The following is a 23,442-nucleotide window of genomic DNA, read 5'->3' as shown; positions in this document are numbered from 1 at the left end:
AACACCGACTAAACTGAAAACATTCAAGCTGACCTTTCTGAAAATGTCCTTGGTTATTAACAGATGAGGCAACTAGCCCTGCGAGAGCCTTCAGCATTCCCAAAATGAGAAATATTTCAACCCAAGTCGTAGTTTTCTGTTCATACAGATTTGTTAATCACTTTGTAGTGTTATGCTTCAAAAGTTGCAGGATCAAAAGTTAGTTCATCTTGTTTATAACGAAGAACAAAATGTGAAGATCAGACTACTTAACGACCAGTGCTTAGCAGAAGTAAATACTACTTGTCCCAGAGGAGAAGAACACAACACCAAGGATACATTTCTCAGCAGAGCTGTTCTCTACAATGCTAAAAGAAGCTCTAAGTCTCATGATAGAAGGAAGAAAATCTGCAATCTCAAAAAAGCAAGTTTGTCCTCATGGATCCGGAAAACATCAATAAATGACTGTCAAAAATCTAGTCATATTCCAGATCCTGGTGAGAATCACTTAAGTAAGCATTAAAGAAAGCATCAGGCAGAAGAAAAACATTTGGGTCATAAATCTATCAAATTCAAGCAAGAGAACTCACAAGGTGTAAGCAATGTGAACATCTGCAAATTGATCAGGCTATCTTCTTACTTGCTGTAAATCTAGACTGCTGTTCGCACTGGTTGAAAATAATGATTTGCCTGTATTTTTGAAAATAAGAAAAAAACTTTCTTTAAGTTGAACTCAGTCTGCAATACAAATATAACTGAAGGATACATGCAATACAATATAACTGAAAGATACCTTTTCCCTTACCAGAGATGATATAAAAGTGCCTCATAAGCCATTGTTGCTGATGCCTCAATTTCTACCCATGTTGCAGGAATTAGACTTACAATATATCCCAAGTTAGAAGGGGCCCACAAGGATCATTGAGCATTTGAAAACAGTGGTAATGCTGTTTGAACACCAGCAACTTGGTGCTGTGATCACTGCCCTGGGGAGCCTGTACCCAAGCTTGATCACCCTCCAGTGAAGAACCATTTCCTAATCCCCAGCCTGATCCTCCCCTAAAGCAGCTGCAAATCACAACACCTTGCAATGTAAAAATGTCAGTCAGCAGCTTTGAGTGTTCTAAGAGGAGATCCAAAGGGACCCAATGATACTTTGCAGTGGTGAGTCTTCCCCTCAAGAACTGGGTGAGGTTTCAGACACTACAATATAAGGACATAAAACTATTAGACAGTATCTGAAGGAGGGCTACGAAGATGGTGAAGGGTCTAGAGGGCAAGCTGTATGAGGAGTGGCTGAGCTGAGCTCTGGTTCAGCCCAGAGTGGAGGAGGGAGAGGGGTCCTCACTGTGGCCTACAGCTCCTCACAGGGAGTGGAGGGGAACAGCATGGAGCAGCGTCAGGGGAGGGTCACACTAGGTGTTAGGAAAAGGCTCTTTACCAGATGGTGGTCAGGTATGGGCATAGGCTCCCCAGGGCAGTGGGTGCGGACTGCACCTCAGAATCAGGTCAAAAAGTACTGGTTACAAAAGGAAAGATTTTGTTCCGGTGTTCAACTTTCGTGTCGCTACCTGCCGCTCTGTTCCTCCTACACAAACAAACCAGTGCACACCTGTGGGAGCAGGCACTTATCCCTTCCCTTCACTTTTAGTTGCTTTAAAATCAAACATGGAACGCAAGGCTGTACGATATAGTTAATGTACTCTTACTTGTGCAGCCTGCTGTAAGGAGCCTGCTTTGCAGGGGGGTTGGACTCTATGATCTCTAGAGGTCCCTTCCAACCCCTACAATTCTGTGATTCTTCAATATGAGAGAAAACTGGAGCCGTGCTATGGAATATGGCAGTAACCTGAGTACTCAGACTCAGCTGAATTTCTTTGCTTTTACATATTATGAGGCTTGGGTTATGGCTCGCTTTCTGTGCAGTATCATGGATTATCAACAGGTTAAACACTGACATCTCAAACTCCACATACAGGTTATTCAGCTAGCAACGTCTCTACAGTTGAGATTTACAAAATGAGCACATGAAAGCAAGAAAAAAGCATAGGAAATTATTGCCGTTAGGAATACAAGTCATGCTATTACTTAAATGGAGGAGCTGGTACGCTGGAGTATAACAATCTCTTTTTGGACATTATCCCAAATATCAACCGGATCTCCAAATAAATTTATGAGAAGAAACATGCTCTGGTGGCAGATCTCTAATCCCACTGGAGAAAGCCCAGATCATCTCCATTTAAGGTCAAGCAGGCAACAGCTGCACATTTTTGTTCCCCAGAACAAAATAAAGCAGACCAAAACCTCCAACACAAATTCCTTTTTAAAAAGCTGTTCCCTTCTGGTCTCTGTGGGTGCTCAGACTCAGGCTGCCAAGGAGGGAACTGAAGAACACGCAGACACCCTCACACACATGGTCCTGCTGCCCAGTCCCTGAGCAACACACTGCCTCACCCAGGTCTTCGCAAGCCTCACCAGTGGGTGACACCAAACCAACCTGGAGAGGCTTCTGGAGAGATGGTGTCCCAGGAATCCTCTTGCCAGGGAAACACCAATACAAATCCAAAGCATTCACAAGAGCTACACTGGGGCATTTTACTGTTATTTAACAAATGTACTTCCAGTCTTATTTAATGTAATATTTCTTATCTGAGTTAGACATACACAGAAGGCATGCATTACATTTCTGATGAGGTACTACCATTCGCATTAATGCCTTATCTTTTACTACTAAATACCATCCTTTAAAAAGAAGACTATGCTGTGACTGCAGCTCCTCACTTCTCAGTGGCTCACAAAAAAAAAACAGCATTCTTTAAGGGCCTCTCGTTAAAAAAAAAAAGCTCTAGAATGCTGGTTACAAGCAATTCACCAACACAAAAAGGTGAGAATCGGGGGAAGAGTAACTCAGTATTGTTATGATTTTAGGACGACTTGGTAAAAGGGAGGAATTGACATTACAGTCACTGCAGCGCTGGGTGTGGGACTAATATTAAATGAACTGAAGATGTACAAGTGTTACTCTTGAAATTCACAAGTTTCATATTACATCTTGCAAAGATAGCAGTAGTTTTGCTGGATGATAGCAAGCGATAACATGAAACTTCCCTCATAAAAAGGTCAAATGCATGTGGACTCGACTGTTACAGATTTGTAATGTTAATAATGCCATTATAAGTAAGTAATGAAACCCTTCGCACTAGTGAATAACTATCACTGTGGAGATACTCAATTAACTTTCAACTGAAGCGAGTGACCCTCAATTTCCTGGATTTATTGAGGATAATAGAAAGCAGTCACATAATATAAAAACTCAGTTTTAACTTCAATTGTAATGTAGCCAAGAAGAGCACAGAAGAGCTAAACATCAGCTCCAAAGTCTTCCAGTACTTTTTGCCCCCGGCTTGCAGCAGACATCACAGCATGGCTTACCAAGAATATGAAAAAAATTAAATAATAAACCAACCGAAAAAAAGTCAACTTATCGTGTCTGGTTTCTTGTTCAAAGGCAGGCACTAATCTATGCTAAGCAACAACTGTCAAAACTGGATCTAAATGTTTAGAGTTAGGCTGAGCTTCTGTATTTTTTGCCTGCCATTTCCAAATGAGGATAATGCTTGCACTCTGCCTGTAGCAACCACACACCAAGCCCGATGCCAGGTGCTCTCATACGCAGTTCAGTGCCTCCATACCCAACAAATCCTCCATTTCCTGGACACATGAAGCCTACTACTTGTATATGGCCTGTGCAAGAGACAGCACAAACCTCCTCACAAGTGCAGGATGCAGTGTGTGCTGTGGCCCTACTTGGCATTTCCCAGACATGGGTAAGATGCAGGAGGTAACCTGCAGTGCTTCATCCAGTTGCACTTCTCCCTGGAGAATAGGGCACAAAATCATGGGCACAGCTCCCAGCCCCAAAAAGAGTACTGCAGTATTTTATAGGAAAGGTAAAATACTTAAAATTATACAGAAATGATTAATTCAGAAGATTAATTTATACATGCTGAATTTTATTTAGAAAAAAAAGCAAACACCACAATCACCACACACTATACCTTCCAACCCACAAATTAACTCAAGAGGGTGGAAGAGGCATGAGATACAGAAAAAATCACTTAAGTTGAAGCACAGTCAGAAGAAAGCTGATATTGCAGAACTCACATCACACTGTAAACCATATAGCAGCGGTATAGCAATATTACTGAATCTACATACACACAAAGTGCACAGTTTAAGCAACCTGTGATACAAAAGAACATTATTCCAGTTCCAGGTCCTGTATGGAATGCATTAACACTAGGGATTTAGGCTTTCGTTTACAAGAAAGTGCACTGCTGTAGCTAAAGGAGCATAGCCAGAACAGCCCTCTGAAGCAACTCTTATTTAAGTTCTCATGTAAGTAAACATAAAAAGGGCCACGGCAAACAGCTCACCCCCTCTCTTGTGCCCTGGCCGCAGTTTCCTGAGCCCCACATGGACAGAGAAGCTGCCAAAACTGAGCGTGTTCCTGCTGCCAACAAGTGGAGATGAGAACTGCAGGCTTCAGAAGGCAGGGCCGAGACCAATCACAACTTCTGCATCGTTGAATGACACCGGGAGCCCTGCCTCTAGAACTTTTGTTATTTTTCCCCTCAGCCTCCTTCAGTTGTTCCCAGCACTTGGTCACAGACTCGGACAGGCTACCAGAGACCCGCAGGCAGCTGCCGCCACGCTCCCAACAGCCAGCAGCAGAGGTAAGCACCCTCCATTTGATGCTTTTAACCCTCACAGCAAGGCACTATAGCTGCAGCTTTCCACATTAACTCCTCTACTCAAATTAACAGCCAGTTGTAAATGTTCATTAAAAGCAGGGAAACTTCAGCAAATCTGCTCTGAGTCACTTAGACAGTGCTGTATTTAAGGGACAGTTGATGTTTTTCTACATGCTGGTGAGACACTAACTGTCCTTGGACAGATTATTTATACAGGTAGCATCACAGCAGCAGTGAGAAGCTTTCAATACCTTCCTTCAACCTTTGTTCCTCCTCTTAATCTACTGGGTTTGTTTTGTTTTAAATACAAAACCCACACAGCGTAACTCACAGTTTTGCAGAGGCACTGCCCAGCTACGTGCCTCAGCCCCACAAAGCTCCTCCGTCACTGAACTCAGAGAGGAGTGCTTTGCTGATGTGACAGCGAGCAAGGAAGCCTTTGGTTGCTGTATGATAAAGTACCACTCTTCATTACAAATGTTAATTGGTTTACAGCAGCACTAGAACTGGAATTGTATCATGTTATTTGATACTTAACAACAGAATTCATACAATATTATTGCTGTGAATTCCTTTGAAAAGTTTCTTTTCTCTTTCCGGTCACTGTAACTGCCAAACTATAATACTTATAACAAATAAAAAAAGTAATTAGGATTTGTAACATCATGAAATTAATTTCTAATGCAGAAACTAATCCATTTAATCCCAACTAAGAGAAGAGCGTATACACAGTACAATAAAATACAGCCTCAGCAAGAATCAAGGAGCACATCTCAAGCAGGAACATGCCACGAAGGATATTTAAATTAAAAAAATCAACATATATGAATACCGCTAGAAGGAATAAGATTTATTCTAGACACTAACAAATTTCTCCTTACTGCTGCTGTTCTGCCCTCCACTGATGCCCACCTTGCTACTTAAGTATTGTTAAGGTTCTGGTTTAGGAAAAAGACAAAGTGTGGGTGCACTGATGTTGTGAGGCACCTGGCTCCTTTCCCGTGACTAGTAGGCACCAGGTAGGGACACCTGTGAGCACCTGGCTTTGTGCTCAGCACCCTGTGCTGGTTCATGAAGGCAGCAGCTGGATGCTTTGTTGCCCTAAAGCCAGGCAGCTTGTGGGGAAGCTCTCCAGAAGGTGTCCCCCAGCAGGTAGAAGCAGCACTTCAGACCCACACTGCTTTCAAAGCCAACACTTATGACAAGCAGGAAGATTCTGAAAAATATATAGAGATATAGATATATTTTTTAGCACTGAAGTCACTTAAAGTACGTTTTCAAGTGAAAAAAAGAGTTTGTCTGTTTTCTGTCAAGCAGAATACCTTCCCTCCATAACACATGCAGCATGTATACATCTTCAAAATGATACTGTCTATGCAGGCAAACTCATTTCAGTGCTAGGGCAGCTCTTCAGGAACACACCTGCAGCCACCATGGGTTGGTTTCCAGCCGTCACACACAAACTTTATCACAGCAGTGCATAGAAGCTGCTTCGAAGTAGACATAAGCATAGCTCTGCTGTAAAGTTAAATCTGAAAGTTTCACACTGGTAACACCTCATCTTGCAGACTTTCAGATTCAGCAAAACCAGCAATTGTTACGAATCAGATGTGAAGTACCACATTTAGCTTGCAGCAAGTAATTTTCTGCTTCTTTGCCACTTGTTTCTCAAGAGAAGTGTATTATTGGTATTTCCAGAGATTCTCATTTAGGTATACATCACATTTCTATTTTAAAAAATGGCATTAAATTTCTCATCCTTTAAAAAGGTTTGGGATGTAGCATCTTCATTGTGCAGCACAAAACTAAGGTTGGTTCATAATTAGACACTATAAAGGTGATTTTGATTGAATTTTTCAGCAAACAAGAATGTATGAGATACACCTACATGGGAACAAACACACCATTTTACATGCTGTAGCACTAATTTGAATTAGCAACAGAAAAGCATCCCCAACCAAAACCCTGCAGGAAAGTTAAGTCATGTTCCCTAGATTATGAGATAGTTACTCTAGAACTGGAAGATCGCTTTTGCTTTCCAGAGATCAGTGCATGGCTTAAGAGAACTTTCCTGGCATCGAGTTACTTCTCAGAACTTTACTTTTCTACTGTTTTCTTCTTTCAATCCATGCCTGGTCACTGCTGCTAAAAACACTGAAGTAAGAAATAACTTTCAGAATCCCCATCCACTTGTACATTTTCTAAGCGTTAGATGCAATTCGGTTCTCACTTCAGTTCAAACTGCAACTATCCAATTTCTTATTAAGAAGTAACATCAGAATCACCAGAACCTAAAACCTAACTTGAAACTACAAGGCGTTAAATCCTCAGAATGCGCAGTAGAGAAAGGAGCCATCTCCCCATAGAAGCTTTTTTTTTTTTTAATAGAAAAGTAAATCATATGAACAGCTGGGAAAAAGTACATGGTATCATACGTCCCATTTTAATGAGGTAACAGACGAGTGTGGAGGCTGAGGCACCTGCCTAAATCCCCACTGCATTGTTCTGCAGCACCTGCATGGAATTTAACCCAGAGTTAAAATCAAGCCAAAGACACCAGCTTCCAGGCTGCTTCAGTAAGACAGAAATAGAGATAAAAGTCACAGTTAGCCACAAGGTACATGGATAACTTCCAAAAAACAAGATGCCAAGCTATGTATGTTCAAGAACTTAAGTCTGTGTTGGTGGGTTTTATATATATTATATATATATATATATATATATATATTATTCGTACCTTTTCCCTTCTCATGGCCTTGAAATATAGATGAAGGCTCATATTAACCGATGATCTCATTTCTAGAACATGGAGAACATCAGAGCTGGTCAAAATGAAAAATGAAGAAGGGGAAAAACTGAATCTAAACTGTTGTTTTTAAAGTGTGAGCCTTCTGCACTGACACTTCAGTACAATACAGACTTTAGAACAGAAAAATTAGTTTCCTTTTCCTGTCACCAGCACATCCCAAAATCTGAGCTGAATTGTTATTTTTCCCCATCCCAAAAGCAATGTTCTCTTCATGCAATTAAAAAAAGAAAATCACATCATATCCCACAAGTCAGTCTGTAGCACCTTTCACTGACTTACTGCACTCCAGCTGCAATTTTCTACTTCCCATCACACAATTCCTTGCTCTTTTTCCACACTCCCACATTCTTCTTTGTACATTTTTTTTCCTACTTTCTCCCTCAGTTTGTCCTCACCTGCACTATTTTCTGCATTCCTGCCTTCACCCATCCCAGTTTGTTTTTGACTTCCAGCTCTTTCTTTCCCCTTATGTTTTCTTCTTTTTTTTCCTTTTTAAATCAGTTTTTTGTTCCCTGCAGTCAAGCTGTTGAATTGGCTGACACAGTCTTTCACTGGTACAATTGCCTAGTGCAACTCTCAGCCCAGAATCAGAATGGGAAACAGCATCCTGCACCCCTAGTGTGGGTAAATACAAACCCAGTAAAGGGGTAAAACCCAGCAGGCTGCCTCCAGACCATTTCATTCTTCTACAAGAAAAGAAATTGTAACATACCTCAGTAGATCACTTCTGTGGTTGAAAAACTTATAAGCAACTTCTGTTTTTATCAATGGGAGCTTTTATTCACTGAATTAAATTGGGAGCAGACCCACTTGAAGTCTCTCAAGCCAATTCAGACTGGTTCATCATCAGCTCTCACCTTCCTCACTCAGAAAAGGAGAATTTTCAGACTTGGGAAGTCTCAAGTGAAATGGCTCCATACAGTCAGTGAGGAGGTGCTTTACAGCCAGGTTCAAAACAAAGCAATGCAACTGGGGATAATATCTATACATTAACACAGGAAGCCAGCAGAGATGACAAGCATGCCTACACATTAACTGCAGGCCCATTGTGCAGGCAGAGCTGGAACTCTGCAACACTTCCCCCTCTGGGGTCCTTACAATCCACGGACAATGAGACAAAAAACAGAGCCAACACAATTCACGGCATTTCTTCTTCACTTTGGCACTCACTGTACACACAGATCTTTAAATGTACCTCCTCTGAATGTGCAGAGAATGTACCCAGGAACACCATGCTGCTCACACAAACATACAGAGGAATTTCTTACACTAGGTAATTTTTGGTAACAGTTCTAAACATGTACAATACAAAGAATTTAAAGGTGCTTTTTTGCATTGCTGTCCTGGTGATTAGTGAGAAACTTATTTCCAGTTTATAAAACCAGAGCACTGTTGCTGTTTCATTGGTTTTTTTTTGTTTTTTAATATTTCATTGTAAAAATCTGTGAAATAAGCTACTGCAGAATAGGACTTTTTAACAATGCCTTTTCAGGGCTTAGCTTGGTTGTACAGTGCAGCAACAAATCAAATATGTCAAACCTCTTCCATTCCACTGATATCACCACTGCATTTAGTAAACATATGACAGGAAACAGGCTGTGTCTAAAATTGCTGTGGCATTTCCAAAGGAGCCAAATTTATCATGTGTGACTTCAATGGAGTCAATGCAATTGCACCAGGAACAAGCGTGGCCCACAGTTTTCACTTCGGTCACAGATCTCCTCTCACCTCACGGTGAAGGACACCCAGAAACAAAGATAAAAATAACCTGACACAAATCAGGGAATCAGTCATATGTCAGTGAAGAGGGAGGCAGTAATTGTGACTGGTGACTCATCCTAAGGCCCCCAAATGTAGGGATCCCCCACACGGCAACATGGGGTGAGCCATGTCATGTCTTCCTGCAGAGCTGCCCTGGGCACAAGACAGATCCTTCACATCCATTAACAGCCCTGCATTAAACAACTATACACCAATGAAGACAATAGCTTCCCTTCCGGGCTTGTCACACCCAAACACAACACAGTTTGGCTTGAAAGCCAAATAAATCTATTTGCTGTACTTTCAAGAAGCAGTTTCATGCATGCATGACTTCATGTCGACCTAAAGCAAGGTCAGTGGGCAAACAACAGAGAACAACTATTATTTATGCAATGGTTGCCTTTGTTTTAGTGTAATTGTCAGGCTGCCCTTTTTGACCTTGCTAGCTAGCCAGCTGCAGCTGTCTTACTGACTCTGTTTCTCTTTATGCACACTTCAGGTGGTGACAGCGTCATGGAGGACTAACAAGCAAGGTATGTGTTTATTACTTGAAACCATTCACTTGCAAAGAAAAACCTGATTAAGCATAGTTTGTTCTCTTTGCTTACAAGAGAACTTCTCCCACAGACAGGCTAAGTAGGGAAAGCAACATGTAGGTGTTTTAAAAATTTCCAAACCCACACAGTCTGTTATTGTAATCTGACCTCTCTTCATCTCTTCTCTATTTTTCTAGCAATAAGGGATATAAGGGGCTCTAATATACACTACCATATACACTACCTTTTTTTTTTTTTAAATCCTTTTGTATCACTACCCTAGTAATACATGCTCAAACAGCCAATGCCAGTGTGACAGCTCAGCCGAGCACAGTGACTGGCTGCGTGCTGACGTTTTGTCCTCCCTGAGATCTGTTTCCCTGCACTGGTGATGGTTTCCCACCTGTGATGCCCAGCCCATCTTTTAGAGCAGTGCTTCGAAGTCTTCAGTCGCTGCCCTTGGAAACGTACTCAGCATCGTGCTGTACAGGTGCCTACAAGTGTGCAGGATATCTAAGGCAGCCCACAGAAATGGGCTCGCTGCGCATAGGCACAGGTAAAACTCAATCCCATTCCTCTTCAAATTCATCTGAGGGCCCCCTAGAAGCAGAGTAGCCAGAGCAAAGCCTGCTGTCAACAGGTCGCACACAGGCCAGAGACCACAGGCTGTACACCCCATACAGTAAAAATAAAAAATAAAAAAAATGACACAGTGACTTGGGGTGAAGCCATCCTCAGGAAACCCTTGTCTCTGCACAGTGTCCATCACACAAGCTAGCTGCACAAACTTACCTGCACTTGTTTTAAGCCCATCAGTGGTTCATTTCCTGTGCCTTGTGCAGAAGACAACAAACAGCTTGGCCAACAGCAGCCCGCACCAGGCTAGAAATACTGTGCCACCAACCCAGGGAATTCCTGCCCTGAGGACAGGCAGAAGCCAGCAAAGAGCTCAGCACACTATACTTGCTTGAGCACCTGCTGAGAGCAGGTACAGCATTATGTCAAACAAAGCTGAAAAATGATCGGTGCTAGGAAGCTAAGGTCCTAGTGTGTTCTTTGTTCGCAATGAAGTTATGACCAACTAGAGCTCAAGTCACCATAACAAAATCTGAAGTTCAGATTTTGGAGATATCATCACATGGTATCACCTAAAGCTATTAAAGAAATCCATGTGTAATGTGCTTCCTTTTAGAAGACCTTTTTAAAATACCAGTGCTGCCACCTGTATTGAAAACACATGTATTCTGTACCATCTAACTTTACAGACCCATGTGGAGGGTCTAAAAAAGAGCCTGAAAAATGCTTTTGTTTCATTTTAAGTTCTTCCTTTTTAGACATATCTGAAAACAATTTCATGGGTGACAAAACATCTTTGGGTCAGTCAGAATGTCCTATAATTCATGCAGCAGATACCTAAGCAATTGTTTGCCTTTATCTGACATATATGGAAGTGAGGAAGACAGGTATCTGTATAGTTTACTGGAGAGAAAAAAAAAACAAACAAACAGAAGACAAGGAGAGGCCTTGAGTCAAAGATAATCTCACAATATATACTCATGAACCACCAGGGGGCAAGTTCAGCTTTCAGAGCAACATTTGGGAGATGTATATAACATCATCACGCTAAGAACTAATTTTTCACATTGCTATAGCAGCTATCCTTTGCCATGAGCTAAACAAGCACACAGCCTCTTGACATGGAAGAGTCACACATCAGGGCTTTTATAACCCACTAGGAGTTCTAAGAGGACCAACTCCCTGTGCTTCCATCTGCCATCAAAAGGGAGAAGATAGAAGCGTGCATGTTTTATTTCAAGCACATGACAAAGTAGTACACATGCTTTATCTTGCTCCCATAGCAGCCTGTGTACCTAAACTTTTTAGTCCTTATTCTATTCTGTCTGATGAAAAATATACTACTAAAATTCCTTGTATCAGTGATGCATAGCTTTTAATTACACACCATAAAGTATTTTTATTTGGAATGGCAATGCATCAAGATTCATTCTCCTCCCTTCCAAAACAAGGCCCTGGCAAGTCTGATCATCTATACAGGTCACCACCAGCCACAGACAGGCATCCTGGCCTCCAGCCCTAACACAAGGCTTCAGGTGTGCTTGAACTAGCAGTAATGGGAGGAGAAGGGTGGAAAGCAACCCCAGACTTCTCACACGCCACAAAGGACAGAAGGATTAGGATCTAAAAAGACAGGACCTGGTAAGTCCCACATTTCCACAATTTCCATTTTACAGTCTTCCACCTCTGCCAAGAAGCAGGAGCTCAGTAGTCCCTGGGAGGAGAAATTTAATGCAACACAAACCTGAATTTGGAAAACAACATTTTAAAAATATCATTTTAAAATAAAGCCCTTGTGAAAACAACTTATTTACTTCAAACTTCTTAGAACCTTAAAACAATCTCCATCTGCACTTATCAAAGCACTTTACTTCTGCATTTCTAACTCTTCACTTTCCTGCTTTCCCAGCTCCACAAAGGCTGTCTAAACAAAAAGAGAAGATAACAGGCACTTTACACTGTTCCTGACAACTCCTCTCCTTTCCTGCACTCCTAAAACCTCTGATTTGTGCCCTCTGCTTTCTTGCTGCCATGGAGAAGGTCCAATACATAACCCGCTCTGCTCTGAGGAGAGCCTCAACTATTGAGGTCAACCCACAAGCACGCCAAAGGCTCCAGGAGCTCTTTGTGAATTTCTGCCTGATCTTAATTTGCCTCTTGCTGATCTGTATCATTGTGATGCTCCTCTGAAGTTCCAGCACTTCTCTGCACTGTTCTCTAGGAAAGCCGCCCAAAGGGAAGAGCGACCTCCACTTCCAACCCTAATGCAAGGATCCACTTGGGAGAGGGGCTAGCACTTGGACTAAGGCTGTGCTGCGTGCCAGCCATCGCGCTGCTCTTACTGCCTGCTACATGTATTAAAAACACACTTCTGTGCTGAACAGTGTCTAGAGCCTGTTGTTACACAGCTGTGCATGACCTAATTTACCTGTTCAGTCAAGAGATGTCTGTTCTGACTGGTGCAGGGAACTGCCTCTCCAGAGGGCTGGTAAGTCCCCCCACGTTTTACCCAGTTCTTCATGGGTTAGCCACTACAGACAAACAGGAACTGCACTTTTTCATGATCTCTTAGTTTCTCTGAAAGTCCATAAACCATTGGGCATGTTCCAAATTCTGCCCAAAGAAGAGCTGCTGGCACACATACCACACATCGCAAGAGTAGGAGAACATCTGCTCTGAGTCCAACAACATGCTGTGTCTTTGTGCTATCAACTGAAGGCGCAAACCTTGTTCTAGCATTTTTAGGAGAATGAAAGTAAAACAAAAGTATCTTCTGAACAGATTGGTTTTTTTTAATTGCAAATGCTTTTCTTCAAATTTAAAGGATCTTATATATATATTATGTATGTGTGTATTTCTATACATACACACAACTTGGATCTGAAAAGAAACGGGCAATTTTTTTCACTGGCATTTTTCACTGTTCCATTCTCACTTGATACAACCTTACAGAATTAAATGATGTCTAGAAAGATTTTTCAGTACGTTTTTGCAGACAAATGCATACTATCATACTGGCAAAGATTTCATTTTCTGTAAGTGGCATAAAAAACTGACACAAGTAAAAAAATCAGAATTCAAGTTCCAAGTTCTTAATATTTGGTTTCAGACAACTTGAGTACAGCCTGCTGTAATTCATACAATAATTGCCTCGGTTTAAAACTACAGAAAGTTTGGTATTTGCCTCTGCCATTCTACATGACCTACCTTTGATGTGGTAAGGAAAAAGGTTTAGGTCATCCTTACTACTGCAACTGGGGCATACCATAGAAATACAAGCAACACCACCATCCTCAACTGCAAATGACTGTTAGGAAAATACTTGCTTGCTCTCTAAGGTAAATGATATGTTCTTCCTCCTGTACATAATGATACATTGCAGAAAAATCTCTTTAGGACATAGAACACAGTCTATACAAATAAAAGATGAGGCTTCTACTCCAGAAGATACCAGTAACAGGCCTGAGCAGACTTCCAGCCCTCTCACAGGTTGCTGGTGTTAGGCTAAATTCCTAGAAACATTACAGTTTTCAAACTTAAAGAAAGCTCAATCAACAGAGATTAGACATCTATTTTAAACAGGTGTCTTTCCACACCAACTCCAGCCAAACAATCCCATTGCTGAATGCAGAAAATCAAACAAAGTTTATCTTAATCTTGCGTTCTGTCTTTAAGACTTAACATTACATAAATAGAGGTTGACAGCGAACAGTTGAACAGAAAGGGAAGAAATCTTGGGAGGAAAAAACTCTTATACTGAATGTAATGCAAGCTCAGTGGTGACGCATTTCCCAACTAGGAAACAGGTGTCACTCAGGTCACACTGAGTGCAGATCTCTGAAGGTTAGTCTCTAGAGGTAGTTACTGCATGAAGATTAAGGCAAGCCCTGATGTAATCAGCAACATACACATCCCATTTCAAGTCATAATGACTAGAACTGTCGATATAAACCTCAATTCCTGTTTCATGCATTCTCACCATCTTCATAAATGCATGATTTTCCATGCGCTTTCCCTATTACTACTACTACTTAAAAGAAAAAGAGGAAAAGACAAAAGCCACAAACAGTGTACTACTTCTGTGAGGAAAATACAAATAATAGAAAAGTTACTTTCTTCTATTTTTAAATCTATATTATTGTGATGGGAGGGTTTCCATACTTGCTTTTCTCATACAGGCATTTTAGATTACCTTGGACTTATTTCAATAAACTTCTACTGGAAATAGCTGACAATTTTGTAGTACTGAAAAATTTCCTGAAGAGAAAAGGTGCTAAGAGTAAAATATCAACACACATTCTGAGAACACATTGGAATTATAGGCTCTACAAGCCTATAGTCAAAGCAGAGCATTGCTAAATAAAAAACAACCTCCCTATAAAAACCAAAATACCTGCTTTTCTCTTATGTACCTCAAAAGCCATTAATTATTTAAAGACAATAAGCAAGCAAGCAAGAATAAACCAAGGGATAAATAAGCTGGAAGCTCTACTGTTATTTTGCATTAACACAGATACACTGCATGTACTGTAAGGTTCATTTGTGCTTTAGGGTTCTGTTGATATGAAAAACTGCTACCATGCTCCACATCACAAAATGTCAACTGAACCCAGAGATAAAGCCTTTTACAGATAGTATTTTTCTTTGTATACTTGTAAGAGCTTTAGAACTAGCATCAGCTGTATTTTTATTTATTAAAATTACTGTTTGAAAACATATTACTGCATAAAAGATATTCAAATACAATTTTGTTTATAAGTATCCATCCTGTTATCTGCTTAAAAATCAAAGTTATGCAAATGAGAGCTAGTCATTGCCAAGTTTTCTGTTTCTTTACACCTATTTATACTGTTTTGCTCTTCAACATAAGTCTTGCTTATTCTGCAATGTTCAAATCACTTAAATATAATTAATGTACACTCACCATCTAGTACACATAAGTGATCCCAGAGAATTTTATCAAAGTTTAAGTGAAAAGTTCAGTACTCGTATGAGACAATAAGAACTGCAGACACAGCAGGTGTCTTAGATTAAGTTCCCATTTCTCTGCTCCTCTCCACCCAATGATAGGTATTTTTGCTACTTTGTTGCCTGTTCAGCCTCTGTATTGTTAAGTAAGACAATCTTATATTACTCCTCTCAAAAAAAAAAAAAAAGAAAACATCAAGATTCAGTTTGCAGCTCCCAGGTGGTGGTTTAAATGACAAACATCTGTGGCAGCTTTATATTGGAAATATTTTCAATCAGGAACAAAAATACTTCAGACGTAAAAATGCAACTTCTCAACCAGGTCCTTAAATATCAGTGAACCCACTGATTTTTCCTCAGGTGAAGCCATTATGCATTTCAGGGGTCTGTGCTGACAAAGATGAGGCAGGCAGCAGCTCCAAGTGCAGCAGGTACTGAGGCATCTCTACCTCAGCAGCAGAGCCAAGGCACTCAGTCCAACACCAGTGCCCAGGAGCTTTTAAGGGTAGGGCAGCCTTTAACAAAGCTTCTCACAAAACGCAAAGTGTTTAGCCTCCAAGCACGAAGAACTTTTAAAGAAACTTTCTAAGAATACCGGGATAACAATCATATCAGACATACACTCATGCTTTGTACTTTATCTATGTCTGCTGCACCAAAATTTGAGCACAGAGCAATGAACACCTTCATTTAGAGAGCATCCTTGTTCCTATCTGGAAGCAAACTAATGCATGATAGATTATGGCCAGATATCAACTTTATATGGCTATTAACTGTCACAGAAATATTTGTGATGTCCTACAGAATCCAAAAGTATCTTATTTAATGCTGAATGTGGGCCTTTTAGCTTTGACTAGATATTAAAAACTGAAGGAGGTCCATGTTTTGCTTATGGAAATAGATGAGAGAACACCTCTTGCTCGCTGCGAGGCTTGAAGCCAGGACATATTTTTAAGAATTCCTTTAAAAACTGGTGGTTATCTCCACAAGAACTCAGATAATTTAAGTCATTTTAAATGGGCTCTACATTTATAGCAATATCTGACAACCAGTTCAGTCAAGCTGACTGCTTTCTAAGATTTTTTTTGTTGCTCTTTGTTTGCTCTTAAAGATAAAAATGATGAAAGTACCGTTTTGTATAGAATACAGAACTATAGAATAGTGCCCTCTTGTGATCTTTTCTAAGAATGTAGCTGGTTATCAAAAAGGTCTGGCAACATTTCAGTGTAAGGGATAACTGGTCATATTTGTTTCGTTTCTTTTCTACACATACATTTCTGCATTGAAAACAGAATCAATAAGATATTATCTTACAACAAGCTATGGCATATGTGCTATTAGAAGTACTATGGATGCCTCCTCTGCCAGCTCAATCTAGATTCGTGTGGAATTCATATTGTAGAGATGCAATGAATCTTATGTAGAATACTGTTGACAAAACACCACCTGCACCATGGTGCACAGCGCCAGAACCTAGAAAGGTAGGAAATGCTCCAATTAAGAGAGGTACATTTTCCACAGAAAATTCTGTTGCTTTTCATCTACAGAGATCCTTTAGAAAAATGTAATTTTTCCAACAATCTACTACTGGAAGCCTGAGTAAACCCTGAGAATAGCTAGAAATCAAAGGGTCCTGCAGAATTCTGTACACATAGAAAAAGTAAATAAAGAGCCAATTTGTACAAAATTCAAGTCTTTCATTAACTTTTTTCTTTTTAAAAGGAATTTGGAAAAACAAGAAGGCTTGTGGGAACACTCAGATTTTTTTTTTTTTAGAAAGGAAAAAATCGATAATTTTTTTCATAATTGACAGAAACTAAGAGCAGGTGAACAGCTGAGGACAGTGAAATCTGTGTGACTCTGCACTGCTTACCACTGAGCAAACAATCCAGAGGGCTGCTGCGAGCACAAGAGGGCAGACCAACGCACATTATGGATCTTGCTACCAACAGAGGTCTCAACCTGCTGCTCAATTTCCTGCTCATAGTCTTGGTTTTAGTGCTCGTGTTCATCCTTGTGAAGCTGATGTGAATCTCTAGGAGGTTCCGCTTTCTTTCCACAACTTGTTCTGAGGGCTTGGGGTTCTTTTTGCAATGATAACATAAGGAGATCAAACAATTTATCTGATCAGAAATATGCCAAGACCGCACAGACTGAAGTATTTGACAGAGGAAGTGTTCAGAGAGTTTTTTTTTAATCAGAAGTGAACCTAAAAGCTACACACAATTATATCCTGCCACTGAGTAAGGAAAGCACCGAGAGCCTTGCTGAGTACAGAAGAAAATCCAAGTACACGTAAGCAGTTACTTTAGTTTTTCAAATGCTACAGTCAACTTGCATTTAAAGACCTTGCAAAAGATCAGCATCCTTCAAAAAACAACTTCTGCAACAATGTAATTTTAAAAGTGGGATTCCCACTGCACGCCTACTTCACCAGTAGCAGGGGAGGAAGGCAGAGTGAAACACCTGCACTGAGTAGGTAGCATGCATCAGATCACCCATGGAGAGCAAAAGCACAGACACCAGGGATGGAAAAGGAATACCCACGAACTGTGGTTTGCAGCAACTGAGATGCAGACAGGTTACATTTAAATATGAACATGTAATTTTTAGGGACACCGTTTTTGGCACCTGTGGTTCACAGCAACACCTTAAAAGCCAGAAGCCATTCATGTTACGCAGCAGTATCAGAAGTAGCTGTTAGATATAAAACAAAACAAAAACAAACAAGGGCCAGTAGCAAGGGTTATATATCTGAATCCTTTAGCATTGCCGCATACATGAGCTGTCACTGCCTCTTCACAACAGCAACAAGAGTGCTGCATCCTCAGCAAGTCAGATTCACCACTTATGCACTGGTCAAGAGTGCCACGTGGAGCCCTCGAGCTGTTTGACATGCTTCTTGTAACTCACCAGCAGAGTCGCCCACGTATAGCTCATCCTCACATCAAGTCTGCAATGAAAGCTTCCCAAGGGACCTCCCTCTACGGCCCTTCACAGGATGACCTGCTTTCCCCACACCTCCTGGGAAAGGCAGTGACCAAGGAGAGCTCCTTTCTACTTCCTTCATTTGCCCAGCAGGCAGCCCTAAGACACACAGGGAGAGAAGGACGCAACAAGTAGATTACAGACACTACACTGAGGCCAAGAAGTCTGCTCTTTAGCATCTGTCTTTCCCCCAACAAACCGGGAACCAAGTATAACAACATACACGTATTGTACAGGAAATTTAATGCCATGCACACGCATACACACGGGACTGTTGGTATGCAAAATGCAAGTGTTGCCCACAGGTGGGGAAAATCCAGTTCCCAGCTCTCTAACGACAGAAGAATTCTTTGGTTCAGCAGGGATGCTGTTGATACCACAGGCTCCCTCTACATTGCAGAGCTGACCTACTCCGACTCCACACAGGACTGTCACACCACTACTGCTGTTGTGGCTGGTTCAGGCATCCAGAACAGAAGAGACCATATCGGCTGGATCTACAAAAAGACTTACCACAGAAGGAAGACAATATGCTAAGAGAAACAATGCTTCACGCAGGTCCACCATGACCCGGCACCCATGTCCCACACCACATTGTCTCCTCCAGCGCCGGGACACTATTAGGTGGGACAGCACTGACAGGTCAAATGGAAGATTTCTCTTGTGCTTTGAAATGCAATAAAAATTTAAAATAGCTTCTGATTTTTAAGTCGATACATACTATTTGTATATAAAGCAGAAAACTTCACACAGTAATATCACTGTAACCACTTTTTCACTTATTTTTATTATCTTGAAATATTCTGATTTCACATCCATAGATTTACGTACAGAGGATATATGTTGTAACAGTTATGTGGTTCCATATTATTTAGAAGGATTTCTGCTAGTACTTGATACAGATAAGATGAAAGATTGAGAAATTAAGAAATTGATATGAAGCCCACTCTAGGCTAAAGAGTAAAAATTGGTTTTCAAGCAAAATGGCTACTCGTTGATTACACACAGAGTATTTTATGGCTGCTCTTCTGCATAATGAAGAGTTTCCTTACCTTATGGAAATTACTCTCACAGCTGAACAGCCAAAATGAGTTAGGTGAGCTAGCATTTTATTAAAAGGAATCTTTTTTTTAAAGGACAAAATTGAGTCTACTGACTCCACCTATCACTTATTTCCAGTTCTAATATTATGCACAAACTCCACCATTAGGATGTAGCTACCCCATGAAACAACACCAAGCTTCTCCCAAACAGCAGTGAAAATCACAGAACCTTAAATAAATGTTGAAACATGCTGCTGAAACTGAAACATGCATTCTCCTGGGATGACGCACAAAATTGGAAGAGCTATCAGCTATCCAATGCCAAGCCTCTTTCTGTAATCAGGCATGGTCCAAGCTTAGTTTACCACCATCTGCTAGCACTTAGACTGAGCCCACGTATTCACTATGAGTTGAGTACAGTTGTCAGCCTGCGACCAACTTCACAGCAAAAGAAACAGAGCATAAAAGCTCACAGCAGTGAACTAATACTGTTAACCACTGTTAAGTAGTAATTCTGCACGTTTAGAAGTTTTATCCTGCTGAAAAGTATATTTTCATCAAAATTTAACTTGGGAAAAACACTGAATGATTTTCTTCCCCCACTTTTCTGGCCTGTCAGAATCATAAGGAAAAAAAGTACTTTTAAGTTCACATTTCAGAATAAAATTCAGTGACAACAATATGACGTGAAGCATGTTGCCTTTCAGTTAAACTTTTACAACATGTTTGGTGATGTTTAGGTATGCATGCACTGTTTTGAAATGATTGTTGCAGCATCTCTTATTTCTCACTGCATTGAAATTTGACTTGCAGTAACATATATATGGTATGAACAAGGCAGTGTTTTACTCATTAAAGATAAAATGGTAAATGAGATACATTAACGGAAAAAGATGCACTTAAGCAACTTCCATCTATCATCTCTGCAATACTCTGTTCAAAGTTAACACACCATGAAAAAAATCACAAAGAAGCCACATGAACTGGAAAAAAAAAAACAGATTAGTTGTATCATGCTGCATACATGAAGCCTTCTCGAACTTCTTTCCTCCTGTACTATCTCCCACAATTTTGAAGGCATACGTCTTTAAACTTCATTTCTGAGCTAACATACAGTATCTACCTAATCGCATTCAGATGATAGGATCAGGCTTTAAGAAATGCATTTGCATGGAAACATGGAGCCTTCATATCCAGATTTCTATGTCCTGTCAGTTCAGTAAATGGGATGTTGTGTATTACAAGCATTTTTTCTTTTCTTCTTAACAAAGGTCCAATTATTCACTCATTTACTTTGAGAGTTTAAAATAAAAATGTATTAGTCACCTCTGCTGAAATACCCAAAAATCAGCTGAACACTGAAAAACAATTAAATGTATGATAAAATATAAATTCTGCATGCAAGTTATTTTTGCTGCAGTATCATGAAAATCTGTTCCTTGAAAGTACAGAAAAACGTTCCCATTCGAAAGGCTTACATTAAATAGTACAAATTAGCTAGAAAAAAACATTTCCCTACCCAACTCCATGTTACACAACAAACAAAGCCCAGATCCTCCTTGGAGATTCATTTCAGAAACCTGCACACACATCGCACCACAGATGAACATTGTCCCTTCTCTGAGTAGAGCTTTTGTTGATCTAGAGCATCTTTCCTGCTGGTATAAATCACAGCTGTACTGAGAGTCTCTTTCAGGACAGGCTGCAAGTCCACTACTCAACACTCTGAACTTTCCTTATGATTCTCACATCTTTAGTGCCAGTTATCCTCTATGTGCCACCAGCCCACCTTAAAGTTACACAGAGCTGCCCAATGTTCCCTGCTAAAAGTAAAGTTCAGTTTGTTTTCTGTACAGGGCAATGTAGTTTTAGAGCAGAATTATGATAAATGGCAATTATTTCAATCCTGTAAAAGACACTGTATTTCCATCAGCATACATGCTTACATACAGAAAGCAAAATACCTGAAATAACCACTGGGGGGGGGGAGGAATGAAAAATGGGAAAGATTTCTATATGTCGTGGTTTAACCCAGCAGGTGGCTCAGCACCACATAGTTGTTTGCTCACTGCCCCCCCTTCCCAATGAGGATGGGGAAGAGAATCAAGAAAACAAAGTAGAACTCGTGGGTTGAGACAAAGCTATTTACTAAGGCAGCATGAAGGAAAATAGTTAGGATTCACTCTCTCAATATAGATATATATATATTCAACAAGTGCCGCACAAACAATTGCTCATCACCCACTGACCAATGCCAAGCCAGCCCCCCAAGCAGCAGAAGAGAGGGAGATTAATTCCCACTCCCTTCAAAACTCCTTCCATTTGATGTCATGTGGTATGGAAAATCCCTTTGGCCAGTTTAAGTCAGCTGTCCTATTTCCTCCCAGCTCCTTGGGCTCTTCATAGCCAACAGCCTTAGCTCTGTACAACACTGCTTAGCAGCAGCTGTAGACATTTGATTGGTTTCAATTTTCTCCTAGAACCAAAACATATAATAGTAACAGGCCCTCTGAAGAAAACAATTCAGCTGAAACTAAGACACTGTGAGGGTTGTTTGCTTGTTTTCATTCACAGCTTCCCCTTAACAAAAAAGTCTTACGCTTTTATGCTTTCTGTTCTCTTTCCCAAGTATATTTCACTTAGCACTGTGAGGTTCATTTCTTCACAAGAGAATAGCATCTCAGTTCCCTGGTGCACACATAGCACATATCTTTGAAAAATATTACAAGATTACATAATATATCTGGAAAAATAATTATAATTATGATGAGGTTTTAAAATTAAAAATCTGTCAGAACAACATTCTCCTGTCCTCACCTCTTCTGTCTTCCTTCCTCATTATAGCTGTCACCTCTGTGCACAGAGGAAGCAGTAGAGAAGAACAGCCCAATGGCTCCCAGCTCTTGTCCATGCTTTACTTCTCAGCTTTATGAAATCTTATTTGACAAGTCCACCTCTCACATGAGGAAATCTGACAGACCTGTTTCAAGACTCAGCAATGCAACCCCAAACCATACCAATGAAAGCGCTTGTTACAGCCACCAGGAACTCCTTTTAATTACTGCAAGACTCCCTATGGTCTCCCCTCACAACTGAGTGAGGGGGGAAAGCAGAGAGAAATCTTATCATTAAGGACTGACATGGCTGCTAACAGCCTGGCTGAGGAGGCAAGGATCCTATCCGGATTCTGTAACAAACACTGATCCAGTACTAATCTAGACATAAAAATAACAAGCAAGAAGCAAGACAAAGCAGTTTCAGGAAAAACCTTAGCCTGCAATTTTACAATCTCAAAAAACTGCAGAGAAGCTGCTGCACTACTTTATGAATGCAGCCAAAAAGGTAACTAATGTTTGTGCTCCCCCTATGGGCTCTGTCCTCAAAACATGGCTCAGCATCCATGCCTGCCTACCTACCTTCAACCACAAAGTGAGGTTTTTGAACAATAACCATAGTAATTCACAGAGGGCTTCATCTGTTCTGAAAAAAGGAAACACATCACAACCAGACTGAGGATACACTTGTGAGAAGCAAAGAACATAGAACAGTGTCGTTTTTTCAGAAGTAGTCATAAGGATTAATATTAACTTGGTAATGCTAATTAGCCTCCAATTTTTACGTTAATAGATAATAATAAAAATGCAGATCCTTTTAAGAGCAATGTGGGATCCTCAGACCCTCTAAATCTGTTAGTCTTTCCCTCAATGCACAATGGAACAAACAACAAAATTTGAGCACAACTGTTCGTTACTGTCAGGCAGAAATGGGTATTTTCACATACAGCTGGATTACCTCTGCTGGGACAGTATCCTAGCCTAACTTCAAACTGCCTGCTGTGGGAAAATTTACATAGTACAATCTCCTTGCAATTTTCCCGGCGAGAAAAATTTACCTACATATGTAAGCATGAACATTCATGAACATTTCAATTTCACTGCCTTCCCTAACAAGCTATCTTTTCCCTTTAGGGGAACAGGTGGAAGCAAAGATTGGGAACTGTCATGTCAGAAAGGCTTAAAAATCACCTC

The 23,442-nt window shown here is 40.5% G+C and overlaps 2 protein-coding genes across 23 annotated transcripts in view; one reads left to right on the top strand and one right to left on the bottom strand.

Moving 5' to 3' along the window:
- Positions 1-23,442, bottom strand: part of CEP85L (centrosomal protein 85 like) — a 157,000-nt gene that overhangs the window by 52,624 nt on the left and 80,934 nt on the right. The gene's annotated exons all lie outside the window — the stretch shown is intronic.
- On the top strand, positions 3,987-20,094 carry PLN (phospholamban). 11 transcript variants are annotated; one of them, XR_002437406.1, is made up of 5 exons: positions 3,987-4,715; positions 9,803-9,836; positions 11,895-12,056; positions 12,637-12,903; positions 17,106-20,094. XR_002437406.1 is itself a non-coding variant. In XM_021392860.1 (4 exons), the coding sequence occupies exon 4, from the start codon at positions 12,447-12,449 to the stop codon at positions 12,603-12,605; it is 159 nt and encodes a 52-aa protein (XP_021248535.1). In that variant the 5' UTR covers positions 3,987-4,715; positions 9,803-9,836; positions 11,895-12,056; positions 12,325-12,446; the 3' UTR covers positions 12,606-12,630. The 11 variants fall into 11 exon arrangements, 3 of the variants coding, with proteins under 3 accessions (XP_021248535.1, XP_021248536.1, XP_021248534.1); XR_002437407.1 differs by lacking the exon at positions 12,637-12,903 and having other exon boundaries at positions 17,197-20,094; XR_002437408.1 differs by lacking the exon at positions 12,637-12,903.

The sequence above is a fragment of the Numida meleagris genome, chromosome 3, assembly GCF_002078875.1.
Source record: "Numida meleagris isolate 19003 breed g44 Domestic line chromosome 3, NumMel1.0, whole genome shotgun sequence".
Lineage (NCBI taxonomy): Eukaryota > Metazoa > Chordata > Aves > Galliformes > Numididae > Numida > Numida meleagris.
This window is presented reverse-complemented; position numbering and strand designations above follow the sequence as displayed.